This window comes from Ipomoea nil, unplaced genomic scaffold (genome assembly GCF_001879475.1).
Source record: "Ipomoea nil cultivar Tokyo-kokei standard unplaced genomic scaffold, Asagao_1.1 scaffold0188, whole genome shotgun sequence".
NCBI lineage: Eukaryota > Viridiplantae > Streptophyta > Magnoliopsida > Solanales > Convolvulaceae > Ipomoea > Ipomoea nil.
Window position 1 is genome coordinate 3,092,525 of NW_017616616.1, and position 26,167 is coordinate 3,118,691.

General features: G+C 35.8%; 3 protein-coding genes across 3 annotated transcripts; 1 reads left to right on the top strand and 2 right to left on the bottom strand.

The window, feature by feature from the left end:
• The first annotated feature begins 492 nt into the window (after nt 1–492).
• LOC109183311 (CCR4-NOT transcription complex subunit 1-like) lies at nt 493–19,741 on the top strand. The gene is made up of 51 exons (XM_019333402.1): nt 493–719; nt 1,575–1,872; nt 2,025–2,211; nt 2,305–2,647; nt 2,747–2,860; nt 2,993–3,121; nt 3,228–3,419; nt 3,508–3,702; nt 3,919–4,056; nt 4,162–4,281; nt 4,371–4,600; nt 5,282–5,385; nt 6,047–6,141; nt 6,230–6,469; nt 7,657–7,857; nt 7,947–8,025; nt 8,152–8,222; nt 8,375–8,520; nt 8,685–8,793; nt 8,876–9,022; nt 9,136–9,183; nt 9,261–9,389; nt 9,498–9,737; nt 9,841–9,978; nt 10,065–10,150; nt 10,232–10,340; nt 10,475–10,570; nt 10,666–10,818; nt 11,156–11,329; nt 11,410–11,645; nt 11,749–11,872; nt 11,982–12,107; nt 12,263–12,307; nt 12,469–12,546; nt 12,621–12,737; nt 13,028–13,154; nt 13,225–13,325; nt 13,416–13,553; nt 13,622–13,702; nt 16,427–16,573; nt 16,676–16,804; nt 16,926–16,973; nt 17,065–17,211; nt 17,283–17,344; nt 17,911–18,067; nt 18,156–18,347; nt 18,449–18,553; nt 18,690–18,824; nt 18,935–19,192; nt 19,296–19,397; nt 19,488–19,741. Exons 1-51 carry the CDS (start codon nt 621–623, stop codon nt 19,599–19,601), a joined length of 7,179 nt encoding a protein of 2,392 aa, XP_019188947.1. The 5' UTR covers nt 493–620; the 3' UTR covers nt 19,602–19,741.
• A 1,113-nt stretch (nt 19,742–20,854) lies between these two features.
• On the bottom strand, nt 20,855–21,470 carry LOC109183328 (protein transport protein Sec61 subunit beta-like). The gene has a single exon (XM_019333415.1). The coding sequence runs from the start codon at nt 21,466–21,468 to the stop codon at nt 21,211–21,213; it is 258 nt and encodes an 85-aa protein (XP_019188960.1). The 5' UTR covers nt 21,469–21,470; the 3' UTR covers nt 20,855–21,210.
• A 1,566-nt stretch (nt 21,471–23,036) lies between these two features.
• LOC109183320 (F-box protein At5g51370-like) lies at nt 23,037–25,770 on the bottom strand. Its single transcript, XM_019333409.1, has 2 exons — nt 24,200–25,770; nt 23,037–23,725 (listed from the first exon to the last, which is right to left on the bottom strand). The coding sequence occupies exons 1-2, from the start codon at nt 25,471–25,473 to the stop codon at nt 23,458–23,460; spliced, it is 1,542 nt and encodes a 513-aa protein (XP_019188954.1). The 5' UTR covers nt 25,474–25,770; the 3' UTR covers nt 23,037–23,457.
• Between the last annotated feature and the right edge of the window lie 397 nt (nt 25,771–26,167).

Here is a 26,167-nt window from a genome sequence, read left to right on the forward strand (position 1 = left end):
AATTTTAATTATTATTATTATTATAAGGCTTGCGGGCGGCTCGTCGAACCACGAGCATAGGATATGTGAGCTCGACTCGAGCTCGATAAGTAAACGAGCTACTCGAGTTCGGCTCGAGCTCGATTTTGACCGAGCTCGATCTGCTCGCAAGCGACTCGGCTCATTTACACCCCTAGTAAAAAGTAAGATAAATGTCACCGTGATTTACATTCTCTCACATGCTCTGTCGGGTCGGAGTGTGGGACCATTAGAGTTGTGGATTCAACCTTTTGGGGTAAGAAAAATGTAAAACTCCCATAATATTAGTTTAATGGATGAAAAATCTCATTTAAAATTTATTTCGATGACACAGTAAATATTATCTTGTGAAAATTTATAAAATCTAGATATAGTTGGACAAAGCTAAGAAACCAGGTAGTAAAAAAAGCCTAAAAAGCGGGATTACTTATAAATGATGAGCTGTGCAGCGGTGCCTTGAGCGGTTACGTTCCCGCTTATGTCGCTGCGAATATGATCATCGCCAGAAAAAAAATCCTACACCGTTATTTTCTGCTCTGCTCATTGGTTTCTTGCTCAGAAAGAACCCTAGCTTTCGCTACTGAACGCTCGTACTCTTCGCCATGGTCCAACTTGTTTCGACCTCCTCGAATCATATTCGGTATTTGCTTCAGAACTTAAACCATTCCAACTCCGACTCTGTATTGCAAGAGCTCCTCCAGGTAGTATGAACCCGCCGTACTTCACATCTTTACTACACGCATTTCATCTATATTTATGCATGCTTATATTGCTGTATTGCTTGCGATCGTTCTGTCCGGTTGTTCTGTAGTAGCTGAATCGGTGAGTTTACTTGTTGCATTTGAAAGAAATGCAGTTATGGTGCTGGGATGGAGTCCTGTTGAGTGGTTAAGAAGCGTATCGTTCCAGCTTGAGAGTGTTGATTGATTCGTTTTTACTCTAACAGTGGACTATTTCTATGTAATTCCATTTCTATTTGGAATTAAAAAATGGAGTGGAGTAGTAAAGTTAGACGCAGTGGGTTTAGCTGAATCAGAGACTTAGTTTGCTTTATTTTCCCTTTTACGCCAATGAATTGAAGCAAACAGAAATGTAAATTAGGTTCTTCTGAAGTTGCCATTTGTTTTGTTTCTTCACCTTCATGGCACATATGCAGAATTTTTTTATATCATCACTCTAAAACGCCATAGAATACTATACAATGCATGGATCTTATGAATTGAGCTTTTTTTTTTTTTGCCTTCACTTATAGTCTTGACACCTTTCCTTGAGTTTCTTGTAAGGTGAACCATTTCTTCCGTGTTGTATAGTATTTTTGTTCTCATAATAAGCTACATATCTTCAGGTTTCCTGCACCAAACTAAATTAAATTCATCTAAAGAATTAATGCAGAACTGTGGAATTTAACTGTTATATCAATTTGGGACCATAAAAAAATAATTAGTGACATTTATTTTAAAATTTGCAAAACTTTTGTTTAAATATAGAGATATTTACAATTTGTTATTCATGTTTTAAATGAATTGCTTACCATATATAATGCTGTATAACTGCAGTGTGCTGCATATGGAACTGAGGGGAGCGTATTGGTGCTTGGAATCTGCTTTGATCACCTGAATATCTATGGGAAAGACTTGAAGAATTTACAGTTGGAACCAGTTTTTGCTTCAATTTTTAAATACTTGTTGGATAAACCTAATTTTAGCACAGTTTTCTTCAAGTCAGTCAGAGGTGATGCTATTTGTGTGGAGTTTCTGGAGAACCTGTGTACTGCATTACAGTTGACAGTATATGAGAAAATTGGCATTGGTCATGCTTTGTCATATGTAGAAGACGTTGATATCAAAATGTGTGGTATGCAACTACCAACTTCAGAAGTGATGGAAGTTCTGCTAAGATAATATTTTCCTTTAACTCTTAAGTTTAAAATGCCAGATAAACTTTGTTATGTTGTATATTTTAGTTAGGCATTTCTTTTCTTGTTGCTGACTTGCTATTTTTTGCAGGGAAAAAATTCTTCATCATTCAGCTTGGGGAATTATTGTCAACTCGCATGTCTGTGGACTCTGTGAAGATTGTTCAGAACATGCTTTTGAAGAGTGTGGATTTGGTTATGAACATGCTGTCTCCTTTTCTATCAAAAGATGGAGCTTCACTTCTTTCAGATAAAATTCATGAAGCTGACTTTTCATGGTTGTTCATTGCAGAAATTTCCAAACTGTCACATTTAAATTATGTTTTTTTTTTTTTTTGTTTTTTGTTCACTCTTGTTTATTATTGCTGCAGCATGAATTTTGATCTTTTAAATGAAGGCAGTGAAGATGATTTTGATGCTCTTCTAGCAGAGATGGAGAAGGAGATGAGCATGGCTGATATAATGAAGGAATTGGGTTATGGATCCACTGCGAGTGTCTTGCAATGCAAGGAAATTTTATCTCTTTTCCTGCCACTGACAGAAATTACCATTGCAAGGATACTTGGAATGACTGTTTATACATACTCAGGCCTCGAGGACAATCACAATATATTCTTGTCATTTCAAACTGCTCTTGGAAGTAGCAGTCTATCTGATCTACCACCACTAAGTTCTTGGAATACTGATGCCCTCATTGATGCTATCAACCAGCTAGTTGAGTTCCCTTCTGTTATATCTTTATTGTCACTGTTGCATTTGTAGCAATTGTAGGCTGTATGTCCCTTTCTGCTACCTCTAACTGATAGTTCACAGGCTCCTGGACTAAATTGGGGAATCATCATAGGAAATCTAGATCATGAGGGCTTTTATGTTCCTAATGAAGCATCTTTCTCTGTTCTCATGTCTATGTATAGACGTGCTTGTCAGGTATGTTTTTCTTACAGATGTTCATTTTGGGATGTGAACAATTTCTTATAGGAATAAATATGCTTGCTTCATGTGCTAACAATTACTTTTGAAACATATTGCGTGACATAATTTACATTTCCGGCATGGTAGGATCCTTTCCCTCTACACGCCATTTGTGGCTCTGTCTGGAAAAATGCTGAGGGCCAGCTTTCATTTCTTAGATATGCTGTTTTGGCGCCACCAGAATTGTTTACTTTTGCTCATTCTGGGAGGCAACTGGTATACTGCTTCTGGAGGGTTTTATTTTTATTTTATTAATATAAATAAATATAATTAATGGTCTCGTCCTCTTTGATTGATCTGAAATGCCATTGTTTACTTGCAGGCATATGTTGATGCTGTGAAAGATCATAAGCTTCAACCTGGACGTGCAAATCATGCTTGGTTGTGTCTTGATCTTTTGGAAGTGTTCTGCCAATTGGCTGAGAGTGGTCATGCAAGCCTTATTCGATGTATTCTTGAGTACCCCCTTAAACACTGCCCTGAAGTCCTGCTTCTTGGCTTGGCCCACATCAATGTACATCATAATGTTACATGGCTAGTAATTTTATTTTATTATTTTATTGATCAATATTGATAAACAATGCTTTTTAAATCAAATGCAGACGGCATATAATCTCCTTCAGCATGAAATCTCTTCTATTGTTTTCCCTACAATGCTAAAAAGTACACTAGGGACACGCGTGATTCTTTATTTGTGGAATGTTAATCCAAGCATTTTGTTGAGGGGGGTTATGGATGCCATGGAGGATGATCCCAACAACATTAATAAAGTTTTGGATTCCTGCCAAGAACTGAAGGTTTGACTTTTCAAATTTTGTTATGTTTATATGCTTGTACTGCTAAAATAATAAAATCAATAAACTAAGACACTTTACAGTATTGACACATTGCTCTTAAATATAAATTGAAGACATCTACTCTACTTCTCCTTTCAGCTCCTCTTTCTTACCCTCCCGCTAACTTCTTGAAAGGGAGAATAAAATACTGTGTAACCTATTTTTTTCTTGTTACAGATTCTTTCACCAGTGCTGAATATGATTCCTTATTCTTTTGGTATTAGACTTGCTGCCCTTGCTTCTCACAAAGAATTCATTGATCTTGGGAAATGGTTGAGTACCAACTTAAAAACATATAAAGATAATTTCTATGAGGTAGCTTCTGTTGAACTGTCCTTAGTTTTCATGTCCTCTGGTTTCTGCATTTTTTTCTTTACAGAACCGGAATTCTTTGGCTGAAACTTTTCTTGCTACTTTCAGGAATGCCTTAAGTTCATAAAGGAGGTGCTTTTTAGTGTTCAAGATGATTCTACTAACCACTTTCCCCCACCTAATGCTCTTTTGAATAGTTATTTGGAAACTGTTTCAATGTTTATAAAGGTATTGGCTTTAGCAGATTGACTAATAATTAGTTTTCATATCCCCTTTCCAGCAGTACTCATCTAATTCACAAATCTTATCATGCCCAGGTCCTTCAATCATGTACAGGGTCAGTTTCATCCTTTCACTTGTCTGAGGAATTGGAGAAGCTGAACCTGACTTGCATGAATTCTAACTCAAGCCTTGAGAATATTTCTGCTGATTCCAATGATATTGAAGCATCAGCAAATTCTTATTTCAAGCTACTGTTTACTCAGCAGCTGACAATTGAGTCAATGATTCAAATTCTTGGACGTTTCAAAGAATCTTCTGAAAAAAGGTCAGCCTTTCTTTTTATGCTTTTGGAAACTTTCCTTCCTCTTTTTGGCTTTTTATAACATATAATTACCACTGGTGTTGCACAATAAGGTGTTGCGGAGTATCTATAACATTTAATTACCCTTGGTGTTGCACAATAAGGTGTTATGGAGTATTTGCACAGATAATTCAGACAACTGATGAATAGTGTACATCTCATTTCTTCTTTTTTTTTTTTTTTTTTTTTTTATTATTATTTTTTTTTTTATTTTCTATTTTTATTGTCTGTTCATGGTGTTATGCCTCTGTGTCTTTGTATTTTCTTTCTTTCTGCAAAAGTTTTTAAAAAATCTGATTCCTCTCCTGTTTTTGGAATTTGAGAAATTACTATTCTTTTGAACCTGCATTTTTGTGTGGTACTAATGCTCTTACCTTTGACAAGGGATTTAATTATGTTGATTGTTAGTTTGCTGCTTTTGCATATCTGAATGTCATTACAATGAAATACACATCTGGAACTTGCATGTCAAAACAAATTCTTACTTGGAGCAGTGTCTAGTTAACTGCTTATTGACCCTGATGATGTCTCATGGTGTTATATAGGGGAAGAAAGTTGCTTTGAATGTGACATACACTATTAGTTCTTTTTGGGTTATTTGATCTGAAGTGGCTACTGCTTAGTTATTTGGACTTCAACTTGCAGGGAAAAGTCAATATTTGGGGTTATGATTGCAAATCTTTTTGAGGAATATAAATTTTTTCCCAAGTATCCAGAGAATCAGTTGAAAACAGCTGCAATTATCTTTGGTAATCATTTCCTTCTTTCCTTATGTTTCATAACAGTTAGGAAGGTCTAGGTCTAAAGTCTATGTATTTATTATTTCATTCTCATTCTAATTTTTAAAAAATTCATTAAGGTCCCAAATGTTGGTTTGGTGTCAGTCTGTTAGGAAAGTAGTAAAAAGAACTAAGTGAAATGGTAAGCAACATCACTTACAAATTCTACTTGATTTTCCATGAGGTAACTTTCTATTGAGAAAAGGGGACGTGTGGATGATAAACATGCTTCATACATGGGCAAACTATGGCTTGTTCTAATCACTTGTTGTTGTTGTTGTTATTATTATTCTTGGTTGCTTTACAGAACCGATGGTGGTTTATATATCTTGAGTTATAAACATTAATAATTAATTCATTAAATCTCATGAGGTTTTTTTTCCTTGATCCCTTTTCCTTTTTTGTTCATCTATGCATTATTCTTGCACTTTTATCACAAGTAAATATTGTTAAAAATGGTGAGCTGATAGGTTTTATTATTCTGTCATTACACCTTGTTCTTCACTAAATTATTTTCCACAAATCAAACAAATAATTTGTTCAAGTACCCTGCTGTCATGCTGTGCCACCATTAAACCAAAAATAAATAAAAATATTGTGCTGACTTAATGTTTAAAAATTACTTTTCCAGGATCCCTTATCAAGCATCATCTTGTGACTCATATTAATCTTAAAATTACTCTGAAAGCTGTCTTGGATGCTTTACAAGAACCTGCAGATACAATTGTACACTTTACCCCAACCTTCCTTTCTTATTGAGACAATTTAAATGCTTGTTCAAACTTGGTTTTGATGATGGTATTTCTTCTTGCAGATGTTTGGGTTTGGAACTCTTGCTCTGGAACAGTTTGAGGACTGTTTGATCGAGTTGCCAGAATTCTGCCATCACATATCACAAATATCTCATCTCCGTGTAGCTAAGCCAGAGCTTATTCAATTCATTGAACATGAACTTGCAAGGGTTTCCATGGTGAATTCTGAATTGGATGAAGGCAAAAATTATATTCCTACTCAATTTCCCGGGTCCATCCAGTCTTCACAATCAAGCATTGAGGTAACTAATGTGTCATTTAATTTACCCATCTTTCCTAGATATTTTCTAAATACATGAAACAGTAGTCTTCTATAAGAATGTCATGACTTGTGATGACCCCAAAATCTCATTGCCATGTGAATATCTTATACAAAATTTAGTGCAAGACTCATTCAATATTATGGGTCTATTAGTGGGATGTCATGCATGATGACATAATATTTGTTTGGTGCTGTCACACCCTCATTTGCTGTATTCCTTACTGGAAGTAATGCCGTTTACTTTGATCAAGTTTATGACATTCATGGGGTGTTGATAAATCTTATTTAAAAATTGGGATGGCAAAATATTAAATTGTCAACTAAAGATCTCTTCTGTTTCTATAACTAATTTTCCGTCATGATTTCATGGTCATTCTCATCTTGACACTTTGTGGTGGTCAGTAATGGCTAATGTATCTTTACTGTTTGCTGGCACACCTCATTTTGTAATTGACCAACTGTACTCAAAGGCTTTACGCTTTCAACTTAATATAAATCCTGCTTAATATTTTTCCCCTTTCAGTGATTTTGTATCATCATTAGTATTGTCAGTGGGTAATGCAATAAGATGCTTGTGTTCCTTTCATGTTAATAAGAAGCAACTGGCCAACAAGAAAGAATGAACTGGTTATGAGAAGGAAGGTTTATTTGTTGAGATGGATGAGGAAGAAGAGTTGTCTTTCCCACTGCATAAGGTCCACTGGATACAAAATAGGAAAGACATGTTTTCTATTTTGTATTGGGTGATCCTCTGTGTTCTAGGCTACGGTTGTTAGCACTTACCGTAAATAGGAAAGACATCGTTTTAGACCAGGAATACTAAGTTATCCTTACATACTCTTGAATTCTTGTCTCTCATTTTGTAATTGACCAATTTTACTCAAAAGCTATGCCATATCTGCACCTACAAGTTAATACAAATCCTACTTAATGTTTTCTCTTCAAGTTAATTTCATATCATCACCATGCTTGAGTCTGTATGCCTATATGCAATTTTTTAGGAAGGAAAATAAAATTCTTACTATATTTTTACTTGTTATAATTGCTAAAAATCCAACAAAAACAATTTGAATTTTGCATAAATAGAATGGCAGATCAATTTTTATCTTAGGCCATATCTGTTACTGTTTGCATGAATGAAAGCTTTCTTTAAAACTTCGGCTGCAGGGCTCTACACTTCCTTTAACTGCATGTGGAATCTCATATCCGGAAATGCAAGTGACCTCCCACATTCAGCTTCCTCAGAGAGAGCAGAGTACTTTAGACACAAGGAAATTGTTAACTCTTCATTGCCAAGCGAACCAAGCCTTATCCTCCATAGATCAAGCTGTTATTGTCCCTTCAAGTGATGCTACTTGTATTCCAGAGGTCTGTGGTTTAGCTATATGATGATGTGGTTTTTTGGTTTACATATTAGTTCATTGGAGTTGTGATTTTGTCCTTGTTAAAATGCTCAGCTACATAGTACACTCAGTTCTTCAGCAGCAAAAACTTCCTCCCTTGGCATTGGTCATCCTGCTTGGGCAAACTCAACAAGTATGGCATGACTATTTTACTGTCACTACTAGTTTACATGCAATCTATTTTTTAATGTGGCCTTGTTAATTCATTACTGAAATATAGTGTTTGGCTAATGGTCTTGAATCAAATTCTTTGTTAAAGGAGGGTTTGGTGCTGCTTTAAATATTAAAACACTAGTTGCTGCTGCAGAGAGAAGACAAACACCTATAGAGGTCACTACTTGTTTATGAATTTCACTTTGGTTTATTATTACGAAGTACATGAATATATTGCATTTTCTAAATTGTGATTTGTCCAAACATTCTTTTTCAATTTTCTTATATACTGGCCAAACTATTATTTGTATTCATTATTCTCTTCACAGGCTCCAGCATCAGAGGTCCAGGATAAAATATCATTTATCATGAATAACCTATCAGATGAAAATATTGAAGTTAAAGCAAAAGAGATTGTGGAACTTTTAAAAGAGGAGCACTACCCCTGGTTTGCTCAGTATATTGTGATGAGAAGGTTAAGAGGTCCCCAATTGGTTTAATTCTTTTCTGTATAATGTAATGTGATACTGTATAATATTAATCACAGTTTTACCAATTTGAAAGAGTCTCATTTGAATCTTACTTTGTTTGATTGTCTGTTCAAAATTATAATGGTCCCTGCTGGCATTTTATTGACAGAGCAAGCATTGAACCAAATTATCATGCATTATATGTGAAGCTCCTAGATAAAGTAAATTTGAAGGCATTATTCAAGGAGGTTGTCCGAGCAACCTATGAAAATTGCAAGGTTTCCATTCCACAGCTTTGCATGGTTTATCTATTACAAACTCTAAACATTTTGCGGTGAAATATTTGGCTTTTCTTTTCAGGTTCTGTTACAATCAGGTCTTATAAAGTCAAGTTCAGAAGAGCGTTCATTGCTGAAAAATTTGGGAAGCTGGCTAGGAAAGATTACCATTGGCAGGGATCATGTTTTACTGGCTCGTGAGATTGATCCTAAGTCTTTGATTATAGAGGTCATTCTCCTATGATTATAGCTCTTGAAGTCTTTGTTACCTTTGCTTTTTGGTTGCTTCTTCATTCTGGAGGGTTACTAGGTATTTGTTAATAAGTCGTGTGCATTTTGCAGGCTTATGAAAAAGGGTTGATGATTGCAGTTATTCCCTTCACCTCGAAGGTTTCTGCATTTTACTTGCTGATGTTTGCTATTTATCATGTGTTTTATGATATTTATGTCTATGTTGCATTCTGCAGATATTGGAATCATGTCAAAACAGTCTAGCATACCAACCTCCTAATGCATGGACCATGGCCATTCTTGGACTACTTGTTGAGATTCATGCATTGCCAAATTTAAAAATGAACCTCAGATTTGATATTGAGGCATGTAGATGTCTGTCTAGCATTTTTGTTTTTCTGATGTAGCATACTCTACAATGTCTACTTAAGTGTTTGATACCTGTGTTTCTCTTCATTTCCTTGTCTTTTCAGGTGCTGTTCAAGAACCTTGGTGTGGATTTGAAGGACATAAATCCAACTTCTCTTCTGAAAGACCGGGTTAGGGAATTTGAAGGAAATCCAGATTTCTCAAACAAGGATGCTGGATCTTCTCAACCACAGTTTTTTGGTGATATCAAATTGGGAATTGTGTCCAATCTGAATGAGGGTGAACTATCAGTTGATGTTGCAAGTACATCACATCCTGGTCATCATTCACATATAGTACCTCAGGTATATGTTTTTGTTTATTGTAAAAAAAAAAAAAAAGAAACTCAGTTGGATTTAGCTATTGCCATTAGTACCACGACTTAGCATATGGTGGATCCCTATCCAGTATGCTGCTTCTCTCCATCTTCCATCTAGGACATTGACAGATGAAGGGAAGTTAACAGCTCTAGTATCTGATCAGCATATACTACCTTCTGCTCAAGGTCTTCTACAAGTGGAAACACCACTTTCTGTTGTTAGCCAGGTATTTAGGCAATTTAGTCAGTAATTTCTGTATTACTTGTTTGGTAATATTGTATATAACATCAATGAACATTAATTTCACTGCAGCTTCCAATAGCTGCATCTAATATTGAGGAGCAAGTTATTATCAATCCAAAACTCCATGATTTTGGTCTGCACTCACATTTTCAAAGGTTCAAGGCTCCTATGCTTACTGATTTCTCTTATAATAGTGCTTTTTACTAACTGTATGTATTTATTATTTGTGCCTAAAGTGTACTTCCCATTGCCATGGAAAAAACAATCAAGGACATAGTCATGAGCATTACTATGCAGCGCAGTGTTTTTACTGCCACTCAAACAACAAAGGAACTTGTGTTGAAGGTCTTGTAATTATAAACCTATCACTTTTGTAATTATAAAGCTTCCACCTCCCCCAAACAAAAGCATGTATAGTTTCTCCTTTAGTAACACTACAAGCTTTCCCTCTTTCCAATATAAAAATAATGCACTTTCAGGACTATTCCATGGAATCTGATGAGACCCAGATACGTAACGTATCACATTTTATGGTTGCCAGTTTAGCCGGAAGTCTAATTCATGTGCATTTCAAGGTAGAGACAGACTTTGGGATATTATGCTGTCTAACAGGTTCTATCCGTAATTTGATATTTGTTAACCACATGAATTCTTTTCCCATCACTATCAGGAACCTTTATTTGTTTCCATATCAAGTCAACTTAGAAATACACTTGAGGGAATAGACATTGCAAATGAGTTCCTTGAACATGCTGTACAACTTGTGACTAATGACAATCTTGAGCTTGGCTGTGCATTGATTGAACAAACTGCAATAAAGAAGGTTTGTTTTCTAATACAGTTTCCTGTATATGATGTCATGTATGAGTCTTATGTTCTCCCCTATGATCAATCTGTAAAATTCTACTTTAATATTTTTTCTGATATAAGTTCTGTAATTAGGTGTTACAATCTGTCTACACATGATAATGCATGTATAAAAGTAAAAGACTACTCAAAAATTTTGTTGTATAAGTCACACATCATTATTTCATTGGTTTGTCTCACATTATTCATGCCCATGACACTAGATTCCCTCTTTACTAGCTGTATCTGGGCTCCCAGGATTTTTTTGCCATATAAGGAATGATCTAAAATATAATTTGTTATGCTTTTTGCAGGCTATACAAACTATTGATGAAGCCATTAATATTGAGCTTGCCAGTATGACACATAGGGAGGGGCACAAACACATTGATTCATATATCTGTACAGAACAGTGCAAGGGAGTTTTACCTGAAGCCCTTCGCATTAAATCTGGTCACTTATCCTACTCTCAACAGCGAGTTTATGAGGTACATGCCACAATTGTCTTAACTTCAAAGTATGATTTCAATGATTGATTAGCTGTAAATTTTATTCAACTTATTTCCAGGATTTTGTTCGCTTACCTTGGAAAAATCAATCAATCCAGAGCTCAAATGCTTTGTCCCTAGGTCCTGCCTCATCAAATAACAGGATTCTGTCCGAGGCTTATGTAGCAGGATCTGCACAAATGAGCACTGCTGCTATTTACTCTTCTGGCCTTTTTAAGGCAGGAACTGCTGCTGTTCTAAATTACTTGGATATTGCATCAGAAGAGATAGATACTAGTTCATCTCAGCTTCATAGGTTAGTCTGCTTATATTTGATTTAGAAGATTTTTATTTGATGGTTGTTATCCCAAAAGTAATTTTTTTTTTTTTCTAATTTCCTTTTTGTGTTTATATTTTAGTGCCTCTTTACCTCCAATTGGGATGGGTGATGGTGCTAGTTCTTACAATTTTGAAAATGACAGTATAGTGACTCCATTTTCTTCAGTCTTATTGCGGCCAATCAAGCCATGTAATGTTGTAAAGGTGTGTTAGGTTATTATTATTATTATTATTTTTGCGCTGCTCAGGTGTATGTGTGTGTGTGTGTGTGTGTTATGAGTTCTTATATGTAAACTATAGTTATTTCTTGCAGGGGACAGGGTGTTCCATACAGCCACAAAATCCTACACTATCCTCTGAGGATCTTCAAAGTAGTGTTTCAGAGCCATCATTGACCACAGGCGATGCACTGGACAAGTACCGGATTATTTTGGAGAAGGTTCAGTAAGCTTTCTACTATTTTCTTTTCTTACATGTGTTTCCTGTAACACTGCACATGCACAAACTTGGTATACTTTAAAGAAAAGCAAGAACAGTAAAATTGCTTTTACCTTTTCTCTTTTATTTAATTTGATCATTTCTAATATATTTCAGCTTGAAAATCTGGTGAGTTGTGGAGTTAAGGAAACAGAAATTCAGGTATCCTTTTTCTGCCTCTTTGATGGATTAATGAATAATAAACTAGGATGTTGCTATTTGTTATAATCATTCACTCTGCTTTTTTATTTTTAAAATTTGGTGCTGAATTCTCTTCTTAGAACCTATTGAGTTTCTGATGTCTTATAATGTATTGTTTATAGGGTGCTATTGCTGAAGTTCCAGCAATAATCCTCAGATGTAAAAGTCAAGATGAGGCAGCCTTGGCTGTGGCTCGAAAGGTGTGTTATTCTCCTTACAAGGAAAGAAATTGATTTTGTGATACTAGTATTCTGAGTTTTGTTTGCTAATCTAGGTTTTCAAAGGATTATATGAAAATGCATCAAACATTGGACATGTTAGTGTTCATCTTGCTATGCTGTGTTCTATCTGTGACATCAGCAAGGTTGTTGTTAAGGAGCTGACTAGTTGGGTATGTTGCAGTTACAGAAATTTTGATTGTTTATTGTGTTTAATCCAATAGGTTGATAAATTTGATATTTTGTACTATATCCTTATACCTTCATACCTTCAAGTTGTTTTTGTGCCTCTATTTTTATTTTTACTCTTTCCCATCCATTCCTTAAAGCTCTTTAGTCATTTATGTATTAATCCTGAGAGATACGGGTATGGATTTTGCAGGAAGGTCTATTGCTCTATGAGTATTGTTAGAGTATAGCCCTGAATCATTGTAAACTAGTAGACTCCTAAATCTTTTTGCAGGTGATTTACTCTGATGAGGAGCAGAAGTTCAACAAAGACATAACTGTTCATCTTATACAGAGTGAACTACTGAGCCTTGCAGAGTATAATATTCATATGGCGGAACTTATTAATGCTGAAAGAAATAGTATGTATTGGAAAGTTTGATTTTTATTGGTTGCAATTAACATTACTGATTATTTGTTTGTGATATGCAGAGTCTGCAACTGTGTTTTCGATTTCTCTTATACAAACATTGCTGAAGATTGATTCAAAAGCTGTATTGGAGCTGCAAGATCTTGTGGATGCATTGGGAAAGGTATGTTTTTACCTCTTATCTTCTCTGTTATAACATTGTTTTTTTCCCTAGTCTTCAGTGTATTGTGTTTTGAATTTCTTACTTCTTCAGCTTGCTGCAAGACCTGGTTCTCACGAGTCATTGAAACAGCTAGTTGAGATAGCCAAGAATCCTTCTGCTAATGTTATGGCTTCGTCTGGTGCTTCTTGCTGGAAGGAGGATAATTTCAAACAATCTAAGGAAAAAAAGGTTTTTGAAACAACTATTTCTACCTTTGCTTAGCTTTTTTAAGTTGTCTAATATTTATGCTGGGACAGGCTGCTATGCTCCCTCCAAGCGGTGGAGATAAGAGCTCATTTGAATGTGTTGAGCCAGGCCCTGCTGGATTCCATGAACAGGTATTTTTTTAATGAGCCAGGAATCTCTCCAGCATATAGTGAATTAGACAAGACTTTCATCAGTATTCCTCCACGTGCATCTGTTTCCTTGCGTTTTCTTCTGAGGTTGACATGATATTTACATTTTGCATCCGTTTCACATAGTACTTATGTGTGCATGTTACATTAAATATTTTTGTCTTGAAGAACTTTCTGGTTTCTACTTGTTAGAATTCCATGCTTGAATGTGAGTTCTGTTTTCCATTTGAGAGGAATTATATGCCCTCATTTTTCTGTACTGGTAAAGATGTAGTCATCTGATCAACAGTGGACAGTTGTGGCATTTTATGCCAAATTGCCAATATGCTTGTCTTTTTCCCTTCATAGGCTTGCCTTCTGATGGTATTTTATAGTTTTGGTGTACTCCATACAAAATTTTTCTTTAAGCTACTGATTTCAACTGTCTAATTTGACTTTGCTACAAGTAGGGGGGAAAAAAAAAAAAGGCAGGTCATAGTTTATGCATTTTGGTGCTTTGTTATGCGCAAATTATGCCATGGAATCGTGTTCACCGAGAATGGTGAACACAAGGCAAAACGACGTCGTTTTTAGACAAAAAAAAAAAAATCGCGGATGTGGAGTTAACGGCGCGCGTTTGATCAAATTATGAATTTTCTGTTATGAGATTATGAATTTTATGAAAATTCATAATCTCATAACAGAAAATTCATAATCTCATAACAGAAAATTCATAATCGCATAACAGAAAATTCATAATCTCACAACTGAAAATTCATAATCTCATAACAGAAAATTCATAATCTTATAACAGAAAATTCATAATCTCATGGTTCCAAAGTGAATGTGCAGGCATGGATTCATAATTTATGAATGTCCGTGATTTCGGACGGGAATATGTAGGCATGGTTCCAAAGTGAATGTGCAGGCATGAATTCATAATTTATGAATGTCCGAAATTATGAATGTAATGAAAATTCATAATCTCATAACAGAAAATTCATAATCTCATAACAGAAAATTCATAATCGCATAACAGAAAATTTATAATCTCATAACTGAAAATTCATAATCTCATAACAGAAAATTCATAATCTTATAACAGAAAATTCATAATCTCATGGTTCCAAAGTGAATGTGTAGGCATGGTTCCAAAGTGAATGTGCAGGCATGGATTCATAATTTATGAATGTCCGTGATTTCGGACAGGAATGTGTAGGCATGGTTCCAAAGTGAATGTGCAGGCATGAATTCATAATTTATGAATGTTCGAAATCTTTGTTCACCTCAAATTAAAGTGAAACCGCAAAATGTGAAAATAAAGAAGAAAAGTCACACAATTAATTAAGAAAAAAAAAAAAAAAAAAAGATAACGGTGTACTAACACCGTTGGAACCGTGTTCACCATGAATGGTGAACACGGTTCCATGGCATAACGTCTGTTTGTTATGTTTTCGGGTGAAAGCACGCGTCAAAGGGCGATTAGGGTTATTGGGGATGTCTATGTTGAGAGATAAATTTAAGGAACAAAGATAATAGGAACGTTTTGAGAGTTTTCCCACCTCTTGACTTTAACTTAACTTCTTTCTTCCTTGTTATTTTATTAGAATGAAAATCCCCTTTATATAAGAGGGTTACAAAGACTAGTAAAACATAAAAAGGAAAGGAAGACTAACTAAAACATAAAAAGGAAAGGAGAATCATTAAAGCTCCTTACCATAATTATTTCCTATCTCTATAGGAAATAAATCAATTCTAATAGTAAGGATAATAAATCAATTCTAATAATAAAGATATTTCCTTAATCATATCATGCTTTGATGCAAAAAATAAATAAAATAAAGTAATTCCATATCCACTTCTAATGCCACAAATTATTTCCTAAATGATCCTCTATTGCATCTGTCAAAAAAAAAAAAAATTAATCTTTATATTGTTATTTGTTATTTTGGTTAAAAGAAGGGATGGAGGAGGGCAAAGACAAGAATGATTATGTTATACATGCCAAAAAGTGCTGTGAACAAAAATACAACGTGGTGCAAATCATTTTTCATTCTGTTATACTTTTTTCTGTTGCTACTGAGCTGCTGTCATCTTTTAAACCAGAAAATGCTTCTTCTATGAGGATGTATGGAACAATTTCCTTAGCATAAAACATCTAATTGCATACTTTACACTCATTGATAACTTGGCTGAGCACTATGTTCATGTATAAAGATGATGTGTGGGTTCATTAATAGATAATGCCCTGTATTTTATAAAACTGCCTATCTTGCCCTAACCCTGTTAATGAAAAATGTAAGGATGGAAAGGAAACCCATTATATGTGGGTGCAAATAACTCAATAATGCTATGATTATCCCTTCAGGCAAAACAACTTTTACTTTATCTTGGGATGCTTCCTTTTTTTTCTTTTTTTTTTTTTTCTGACCAATTTTAAGGAAAAATGGTTAGTACTGGTGATTGAAGTCAAATAGTTATGAAACCAGAGATTTTGAAAAGTGAACTACTGATTTGTTGTACTCATAAATCTTATGCACCAGAAAGTTGAAACTGTGGACCACAAACAGGCGCATATATGATATATTATAAACTTACCATATGGTCGTATTTATTTACAATAACCATTTTTAGTACTTTTTCGTTTAAAATTTTCCCCTTGATTCTTTGAACCATACAAAGGTGTTACTCTTGAGTCTAATGCATTATCTTGGTTTTCCCTCATAGGTCTCCATGCTGTTTGTTGAATGGTATCAGATATGTGGAAGTCCTGGAGCAAAGGATGCTGCTTCTGCTCTCTATGTTTCACGACTACACCGTAGTGGCCTATTAAAAGGGGATGATGTCTCAGATTGCTTTTTCCAGAAGCTCATGGTCACTCTCCCCTCATATTTGGATTTAATAATATAAGGCTGCCTTCTTTTTGTCAGTACGAAAATCAAAGTTTACGTGAACCAACAATGCTGTTAATTACAGGAAATTTCCGTGTTACACTGTTTATCATCTGAGGTGATAAGTTTGAGTCTTTCCCAAGCATCTGAAGCAAAAACTCTGTCATTCCTAGCTATTGATCTCTATGCCAAGTTGGTGTACTCAGTTGTGAAGGTTAGCATTGTTTTCCTAGCTAATTGGCTGACTTTTGGCATTGTTAGTGAATGTAGTTCTCTCTCTCTCTCTCATAACCTGTTCGTTTTTGTAGTGTTGATTCACTTTATTCCTTTTATAGTTTTATCCAGTTGATCAGGGAACAAGTAAAATTTCCCTATTGTCTAGGGTATGAATTCTATACCCTAGTTTTGTTAAGCACTTCAAGTTTCTCTTGTTTTGTCTTTATCTATGTAAATTTATTGGTTACCAAACGACAGGTCCTCGCAGTAACTGTGAAATTCATTCAGAGAGATTCAGATGAGAAGTCAGATTCCTTTGATCCAAGACCCTACTTTAGGCTTTTTATAAATTGGATAATTGATTTGTGTTCATCAGATCCCATATTTGATGGTGCAAACTTTCAGGTAGGCTTATTTCACGTGCACTTATTTGATGCTGTTGTTGATTCGTTGACCTTTTTCTTCATCTTTTTCAGATCTTGTCTGTGTTTGCAAGTGCCTTCCATGCTCTTCAACCACTTAAAGTGCCAGGGTTCAGGTTTTATTTAAATGCTTTTTTGTGTGTGTGTGTGTGTTTGTGTTTTTGGCCTGTGGCAGATATCCTAATGCTTTTACAATCCTGAACTTGAATTCTAAGTCACGTCTGTTTTGTATAGAAAAGGCACTTCTGTTTGTTCATTTTTATCCAAGGAGTAGTCTTCATATTTTCTTGCTTTGTTCTTTATTGTGCTTCTAAGGATAGAGGTTGAGTACAATACTATTTATATATTTTGGAACCATAAAATACAATTATCACAAATGTACCTGAATCTTTTAATATCTTTACTTTTTCAAATGTATTTATTGGTTGTGACTGGAAGATCAACATCATTTGATGGTTAATAACTTGATATATGTACTTGCCTTACCCTATTTGTGCTTCACTTAAGAAAGAAAAGCAATTCTTTCAGGATAGTTTTCATTCTCTAGATAGCTGTTCAATATACTTTAAATTAAATTAAATGCATTCTTCCAGTGGAAGGATTTTTGTTTGCATGTGCAACCATAGAGCATGATTGGCTGCTGGCATTTTTTTGCATTGCTAATTTGAGGGGTTGCTTTCAGCTTTGTGTGGCTTGAGCTTGTTACTCATAGATGTTTCATGCCAAAATTACTCACCGGAAATGCTCAGAACGAGTGGCCTTATTTCCATCGATTGTTGGTTGACTTGCTCCAGTTTATGGAGCCATTCCTTAGAAATGCTGGACTAGGAGAAGCACCGGTTTGTATAGTTGGATAGATGTTTTAAAGTGTTTTTCATGTTACGTTGTTGCCTTCTTTCCTTCAACTTATGCTAAATTCTATGCTAGGTCTGTCTTCTATATGAAGGGACACTCAGGGTGTTGTTAATTCTTCTTCATGACTTCCCAGAGTTCCTCTGTGACTATCACTTCAGCTTCTGTGACGTGATACCTCCGATCTGTGTACAGATGAGAAACATGGTTCTTAGTGCATGTCCTCGCAATATAAAGCTGCCTAATCTTTCAGTTCCCGACGTAAAGGTGATATACTCAACAGAAATACCTTACTACAATTTCCATAATATAATCTTGTCTGAGTTGAGTTGAGTTCTGAAGAAGCAACTCCTTTTGTTTGTCTTTAGATTGATCTACTACCTGAGATCAAACTATCCCCACGCATTCTGTCTGAGGTTGATGCTGCTCTTAAAGCAAGACAGCTTAAGAATGATGTGGATGAATACCTTAAGGTAAATCATAAAAACATTAATAATTTCTTTTCTTTTCAAGCTGGATGCAGGCAGGCAGTAGATAAGTAGCAATATTTGGAAAAAAAAAAAAAAAAAGGAATTTCATTGTTGTCTTGCATTGATTCTTCTTCTACAGACAAGACAACAGGGGTCTCTGTTTCTTAGGGAGTTGAAGCAAACACTCTTACTCTCTCCTAGTGAAGCTACCCGGGCTGGGACTCATTATAACGTGCCTCTTATCAACTCCCTTGTGCTCTATGTTGGGATCTTGGTACGTCTTAATTTCTACATACGATTCAAAAAAGAGATTTGTAGTGAGTGCACAATACCATTTTTCCTTCTGCCTGCTGGTGTCAATAATTTGGGTGTTTTCATTCATAGGCTGTACAACAGCTGCAGACAAGAACAGCAGCATCTAATAATAATTCACAAGTGCTGCTGGTGCTGGGAAATAGTGGTCCGAATCATTCAACATTAGTGAGTGCTGCTTTTGATATCTTCCAGACTTTAAGCATGGAGTTGGACAAGGAGGGGCGTTACGTGATGTTGAATGCAATTGCAAATCAATTGCGCTATCCAAACAACCACACACATTACTTCTCCTTAACCATTCTCTATCTTTTTGCAAACTCAAACCAGGTGCGATCCCTATGACTATGTTGTTAGTTGTTACATACATGATACATGTCCTGCTTGCTTAATTTATTATTAATTAATGATGTGTGTTGTGGTGGACATGCAGGAAATGATACAAGAACAGATAATAAGAGTGATATTAGAACGTCTTGTTGCCAAACCACCTCATCCATGGGGACTGGTGGCCACTTTCCTTGAGCTCACAATGGTAACGCACGCACGCTTCTGTTGTACATTATTTGTTTGATGATAAGAAGAAAATGAATTTTATTTTGTTTTGTTTTGTTTTGTTTAACAGAATAAGAATTACAACTTCTGGGAAAGGTCGTTCACCAGGTGTTCACCTGATATTGAGAACCTCCTGAGATCAGCACTATCATCCGTGCTAAGAATTACTACTGTTGCCTCATAATATCATCCCTCACATCTCCATTTTATCATCTTCACTTCACAATGACTGACTCAACTCCTTTTCAATGTGGATTTTGTTACTCCTCAATTTACAATACACACTTTCCCCCCTCAATATCTCAATTACTGTCACATTTTATAGTTCGAATTAATTCTTTTTTTTTTCTATAAATAATTTTTAAAATATTATAAAGAGAAAGGAAAAGAGTCAATTAGGTCCTTAAACTTTTAAATATTGCAATTATACCCTAAAATATATTATTTTAGAGCATTGAGACCCAAAAACCAGTTGATGACCTATAATTATAAGTCACTTGAGTTTCGGCGATCCTCTGACAAGGTTTTTACCATATTTCGAGCAAAAAAACACCGGTGAAACTGATTGATTGATTGGAGAATGTGACCAATCTAAGATCTTTGAGAGATTATTTTTATTACCAATATGTTACTTAATAAAGTGATTGATTTGATCTCTCTCAAAAGACCTGTTTGGTAAAATAGTTAGCCTACCAGTCAATTTTGACTTCTTTGACCACTATTAGTTATTTGGCTTGATTAAACAACCAATGTAAGTGTTTGGTTAATTAGCTTTTTGTAATAACTCATTGTTTCAAAAGGTTAAAATTCAAAAAGCTACTCAAAGCAACTATTTTGATTAGCTTTTTAAAAAAGTCAATTTGCATATACAATTAGCTAACAACTAATTTACCAAACATTTTTCACAAAGTCAATAACACAATCAACTAACAACTATCAACCAACCGCTATTTACTAAGGTTGTTTGGTAAAATAGTTAGCCTATTAGCCAATTTGACTAATTTGATCACTATTAATTGTTTGATTTGGTTAAAAAAAATCAATATAATTGTTTAGTTAATTAGCTTTTTGTAACTCCAAAATACTAAAATTTAAAAAGCTGCTCCAAAGACATTATACCAAACAGCTAACAGCTCAAACACAATCTGCTAATGTTATCAACTAGTTATATCCTCTAATTAACCTAATTAGCCAACAACTATCAACTAATAGCCATTTACCAAACAGGAAATCTATACTTACCTTTATAATAAAAGTTTCATTTATCGTTTAATTTAATTTAATTAAAAAAAAAAAAAAAAAAAAAAAAAAAAAAAAAAAAAAAAAAAAACTGAATTGTTATTAACTTGAAAAGTTAACTGAACTCAACAGAAAATTGGACATTTAGCAGTGGTTTAATACCCTCGTACTTGTATCCCATGAACCAACCAACCAACAGAGGATGAATGTCCAAAAATTCATGACAGAAATTCGTTACAGAACATGAGGTAACATGATTTTGAGTCCCAAAACAAATGTAGCACATCCCATTTAGCAGTGGTTCAATACCCTCAACACTACGTACTTGTATCCCATGAACCAACCAACCAACCAACAGAGGATGAATGTCTAAAAATTCATGACAGAATAGCAACACTAAGGTAACATGATTTTGAGTCCCAAAACAAATGTAGCTGTTGGAAGATGAAAAGTAGTCACTCTATAATAACATCAGATAAGATTGAATAGAAGCAAAAACAAAAAGCAGAGAGGGGAGGAGAAGGGCGTTTGTTGTTAAAAAAGCTGAGTATTTTCTAGGCTTCTCTACGGAAGTACAATTTACCCATGACATGAAGAATAGCAACAAATGCTATGAAGCCAATGCTCATGACAAGCACAACATTGGGAGAAATCTTCAATCCAGGAGCATCATCAGTGTAAAATTGGAGCATAGTACCACTGGCACCTCCTCCTCCAGCAGCACCACTCGCACCTCCTCCAGTCCTCCTGCGACGCATGTTGGCAGCTGCAGCTGCGGCAGTTCCTCTTTGTGGACCACCTCCCAACGCCATTTCTGCACCCACCCACCACCATTTCAACGCCATAAAAACTCATTTTCATCTACATTCATTCAAATATACCCCCCCATTGCACCTATATATATATATATACATATATCTACCTACCTACCTACCTACCATTGCAACCACATCTCACTGCAACTATCCTTCTCGTTCTCAAAGTGTATGTAAATTTTACAGTGCTAAAACAACTTTATCTGTCAGCAAACTGTTATGATCCCTTATTCAACCCATTCACTTTAGACTTATTCCTCTTTATCATAATTAATTAAAGAACTAACATCAGATCCCCAACTCTGAAAGGGCATCCTTTCTCTCTCAAGTCTCAAGATTCCAATGCCCCATCAGAGTTGTATGCAACTAACTCCCTCAGCATTCTTCAAACAAAATTCCATCACAAGCATACATAAACAAAAGATCGGAATTACTAAATTCCCACAAAATAAACTAATCTAGTATAAATCGCATTCACCAACTCACTTATCATTTGATGATTTCAATCCCACGGAAATGTAAAACAAAACAAATGAATCAACGAAAATGGTTGATTATAGATAAACCATCCCCTAATCAAAACCGAAGAAATAACGCAGGCAAACAGAATTACAAGCATGTATACTCATTCCGTATATTTACAAACATACATGAACGCATCGAGAAATTGAGAAACAGATACAAATTCAAGGATATAGAAGCAGCTTAGAGAAAGAGAAATCTGACCTTAAATCAAAAGAAATTCGATTAGATCTCTCGTCGAATTAGACTTCTTCTGATCCGATCGCTGGATTGAAAAATCAAAATCTTACACCGTCGTGAACCCTTAGTTTGACTCTTCTATTTGTACCCACGTAGTTGGCTTTAGACACATAGCATTAACCAACCATTTCTCGCCACGTATCTAGCGACCTGAGTCGGATCACCACATCGCCACTTTAAACCAAAATATCTACTACTACTACCAACTATGAAATAAATTTGATTTGCTTTTATTCTATTAATTAATAATTAATCCAAACTATTTACTCCGTATAATTTATTTTTTACAATTTTTACATATTTAAAAATCATATCAAATATAACATTTATAATTTAAAATGTCTTTTAAAAAATAAAATTAATAGGAATTACTTTTTCATTCAAATAATATGCAGAGTGGTTTAGTCACCTTCTCCGGTTCAGCAAGAATGATCAAAATGACAAAAGACAATAGCCAGATCCTTAATAGAGGACCAGATTTTGTATTTAACAAAATTTTAACAATTTTTTTGATAGAAGACCAAAATTGGTCATGTCACAATAATACTAGAACCAAAAAGAGATGTTCTGATAAAAAAAACTGGAAATAGATTGTCACCTATAAATCTAGGACTAATAATGGAATTAACTCCAAATGAAATGATAGACTCATAGACAAATGAAATTAATACCTATTAAAAATAAGGACTCACTTGAACATAACCCTATATATGTGTGTGTGTGTGTGAGAGAGAGATAAATGTATAATCCAACAATCCATTGAACTTAAAGAAGATTATGAGAACACAGAAAACATAAAGGCAAAGAAATAAAGGGAGAAATTGTATAACATGCATTCATTTATTCGTAGTTCCAGTATATGTATCCAACTAGTGTGTAAAATGATGTGGATGAATAGAAAATAGCTAGCTAAATAACTAGGATACATTAGCAGAGTTAACTCTTTGATTTGGTAATTGGTACAAAAGCTACCCAATATACAAATACTCATTAAAAATGTAATCACCTACCATCCATCCCTAAAACATCTTTTGTTGATTACCTAAGATTTTCATAGTACCATGCATACTCAGTAATTAAGATCAGATGCTCTGCAACAAATGCCAACTAGTCTCAATTCTGTCAGTGTATGCTCAAATAAAAACTGCTTTCATCAAGGTATGCATGAAAAATCTGTTTAGGATACTAGGATTATTGCTGTTTCTTTGCGTCCGGTCTTCAGTATTATTTCCACCGGAAAGATCTACCGCCTTTTTGTCTGATGCCGGTCCCTTCAAGACCCGATGAGAGCAGAGACTGAGAGTCAGGTCGCCACTTCAACTCTTTGAGAGTAGAAAATAGCATTGCTAGGGCTGGTGTTATTTCACTATCCTTTATGTTTTTACACGAGACTACTCTAAGCCGTTGAAGCTCCCGCCAAGATTCAATCACTGAATCCAATCCTTCAGTTGTGAGTAGTGAACATCCATGTAACGACAGGACTCTTAAACCCCTGCAATCGAAAATTAGACAGTGCTATGTCAAATCGCGGAAGTCAACTCAAAGACAAATGTTATCACAGCAAGGCATAACAATTTCGTATATTTCTTCAATGCATACGAAACTCACGAATTAATTGTTATTTTACCCACTAAAACAAAAGAAAAAGATTGAGTAGTAGCCCACAATCCACTTTACAATGATTGGATAAAGCTCAAAGGTAACCCACATAAGTTGCAGAAGTTACATTCAGTTAGAATTTAGGGTGACAGAAGCTAATCATATGACCCCAAAAGTTTAACTACATCAGAGGTTAAATGGTCTAATTCTTGCATAGTTGCATACTTGCATGACAGTTGTGTTGCAGGTTAGTAAAGATTAATCACTCTACAATGGGTCATTGGTTAGAGTTTTATGCATTGGCAAACCTTAGTGTTATTCATACTGCACATAAAGAATAAGTTACAGAATAGAGTGTCACTCGTACCGCAATATAGAGGCCGAGGCAAATGCATTGTTGTCTAATCCCCAACAATCCTCAATTACAAGCTCTCGGGCAGACACACATACTAGAAACAATGCTCTAAGACCTTGCTTATCCCGCAATTGACAACGCTGCAAGTGCAACTCTTCAAGAGAAGGACAAGAACCCAAATGCTCATCAGGACCAGGACTCGAATCCATGTTTTTGCAAGACTGAAGCTTCAATGTTTTCAAATTGCTACAATATGACAATGCCGACAACCACCCATCATCCATCCTGTGATCATAAAGTGTCAACTCCTCCAACATAAAACAGCACTGTCCTATAGCTTTGATCCCATCATAGCTTCCCTCGCATCCAACCAGCTCAAGCTTCAAGAGACGCCTGCAACCCTGAGCCAGAATTGTCAGGCCAATATCTGAAACCATGGAGCTGTAAAACCCATCTAAGCTACCAACCAGCTTCAGTATCTGCAAATTCTTGCACCCTGAAATCCCTCTCAGAGAGAAATCGTCACAGCAATGCAATTCCAGTTCCTGTAAGGTCTTGCATTTATCAGCCACACATTTCAAGCTCCCCTCGCTGGTATTAATCAAAACCATTCTCCTTAGATTGGCGCAGCCCTCTACCAGAATCTTGACTCCTCCATCGACTACTTCCCAATCCAAAATATCCTCTCTCCTCACAAACCCGCCGTTAGCAGAACTTGAATCTAAGTGAACTGATACTAGCCTGTGTGATATCAAAATCCCGGAATTCCGCCCCAGTTTCACACAAGCTCGAAGAATATCTATATCGATTAAATTCGGAAATCTGAAAACAAGCCTCCCTGACTCGAGAAATTCCCAATCCAACAGCTTAATCGATTGAACCAGCTTCCCACTGAGCTTACACCACCGCTTACAAACCAATGAATTGGAAATGTGCTGTGACTCGGGAAGCCTCGAGAGCACATTCAACAACAGCGCATCCGAAAGGAGAGAAGTACAATCCGGGTCGGAGCACTGCCGGTTCGGATCCGGATCGTCGAGTGTCTGGATATCCGAGTCGGGCTCGGACGGCGGAGTCGTAGAGTTGGACAGAGACTGTAACCGCAGTTTATTAACCACATTCCTGAGAGCTTGCTGAGCATCCCCCTTATTCAACCACAGCTGGCCGTCCGACCAGCTCGGCCGCCGCTTCTTCACCTGCTGCTGCTGCTGAGTCGCCGGCGGCGGCGGCGTTTTGTGATGGTTAGCCTTCGAGTTCCCGCTGTCTTCCTCAGGAGCCATGCGCATTCCCGCCGCGAGTCAACGTTTTGCTTCAAGTTAGGGTTTCCGAGCCTTCGATTTTCACCTCGATTTCCACGCTTCCTCCTCTGCACCATCGCCTGCCCCCCCTCCCTCTCACCACTCTCACAAAATCTCCCCTTCCTAATTAGGGTTTACATACATACACCACCCGGCTATACATATAGTGAGAGAAACACAACCGAAAAGAGGTTCGCAGTTCGCGGAGAGATAAGCCTACTTTCTCTCTCTAGATTTTTGGAGCAGATGAGATGAGATGAGATTTCTGGGAACGAATAAATCCTTTTATTTTTCTTTTTCTTTTTCTCCATCGTTCGTCCCCATTTTGTGTGCGTATAATTTCTTTGTTGTTACCTGCACCAGGGTCCACCGACTGTGTTCATGGGGCCCAATGGAATAGCGCCACGTGGGCATGGTGACATAATTACTACGCAGTATATATAGTAATGACTACATTAGAGGAAATCATGTTGTTTATCAGTTTATGTCAATTGTCAAATACTTAATAATGAAATTTCACTGTTTTTTTTTTTTTTTTTGAGAAATGAAATTTCACTACTAATCCATACAAAATAACAAAAACCCTTTTGCATAAAGGCTCCATGATTGTCTCCAAAAGAAAATGCATCATTCTATGCATTGTGCATAAGTTCAAATGTAATATGAGAGGTTTTTTATGTTG

What these genes read in the sequence shown, in the direction of transcription:
- LOC109183311 (XM_019333402.1), top strand. Translation starts at nt 621, where the DNA reads ATGGTCCAACTTGTTTCGACCTCCTCGAATCATATTCGGTATTTGCTT. An exon ending in CTTCACAATCAAGCATTGAG is followed by an intron (nt 6,470 to 7,656) that starts GTAACTAATGTG and finishes CTTCGGCTGCAG; the next exon opens with GGCTCTACACTTCCTTTAAC. An exon ending in ACCTCAGATTTGATATTGAG is followed by an intron (nt 9,390 to 9,497) that starts GCATGTAGATGT and finishes TTGTCTTTTCAG; the next exon opens with GTGCTGTTCAAGAACCTTGG.
- LOC109183328 (XM_019333415.1), bottom strand. Translation starts at nt 21,468, where the DNA reads ATGGCGTTGGGAGGTGGTCCACAAAGAGGAACTGCCGCAGCTGCAGCT.
- LOC109183320 (XM_019333409.1), bottom strand. Translation starts at nt 25,473, where the DNA reads ATGCGCATGGCTCCTGAGGAAGACAGCGGGAACTCGAAGGCTAACCAT. An exon ending in GCCTCGGCCTCTATATTGCG is followed by an intron (nt 23,726 to 24,199) that starts GTACGAGTGACA and finishes TTTCGATTGCAG; the next exon opens with GGGTTTAAGAGTCCTGTCGT.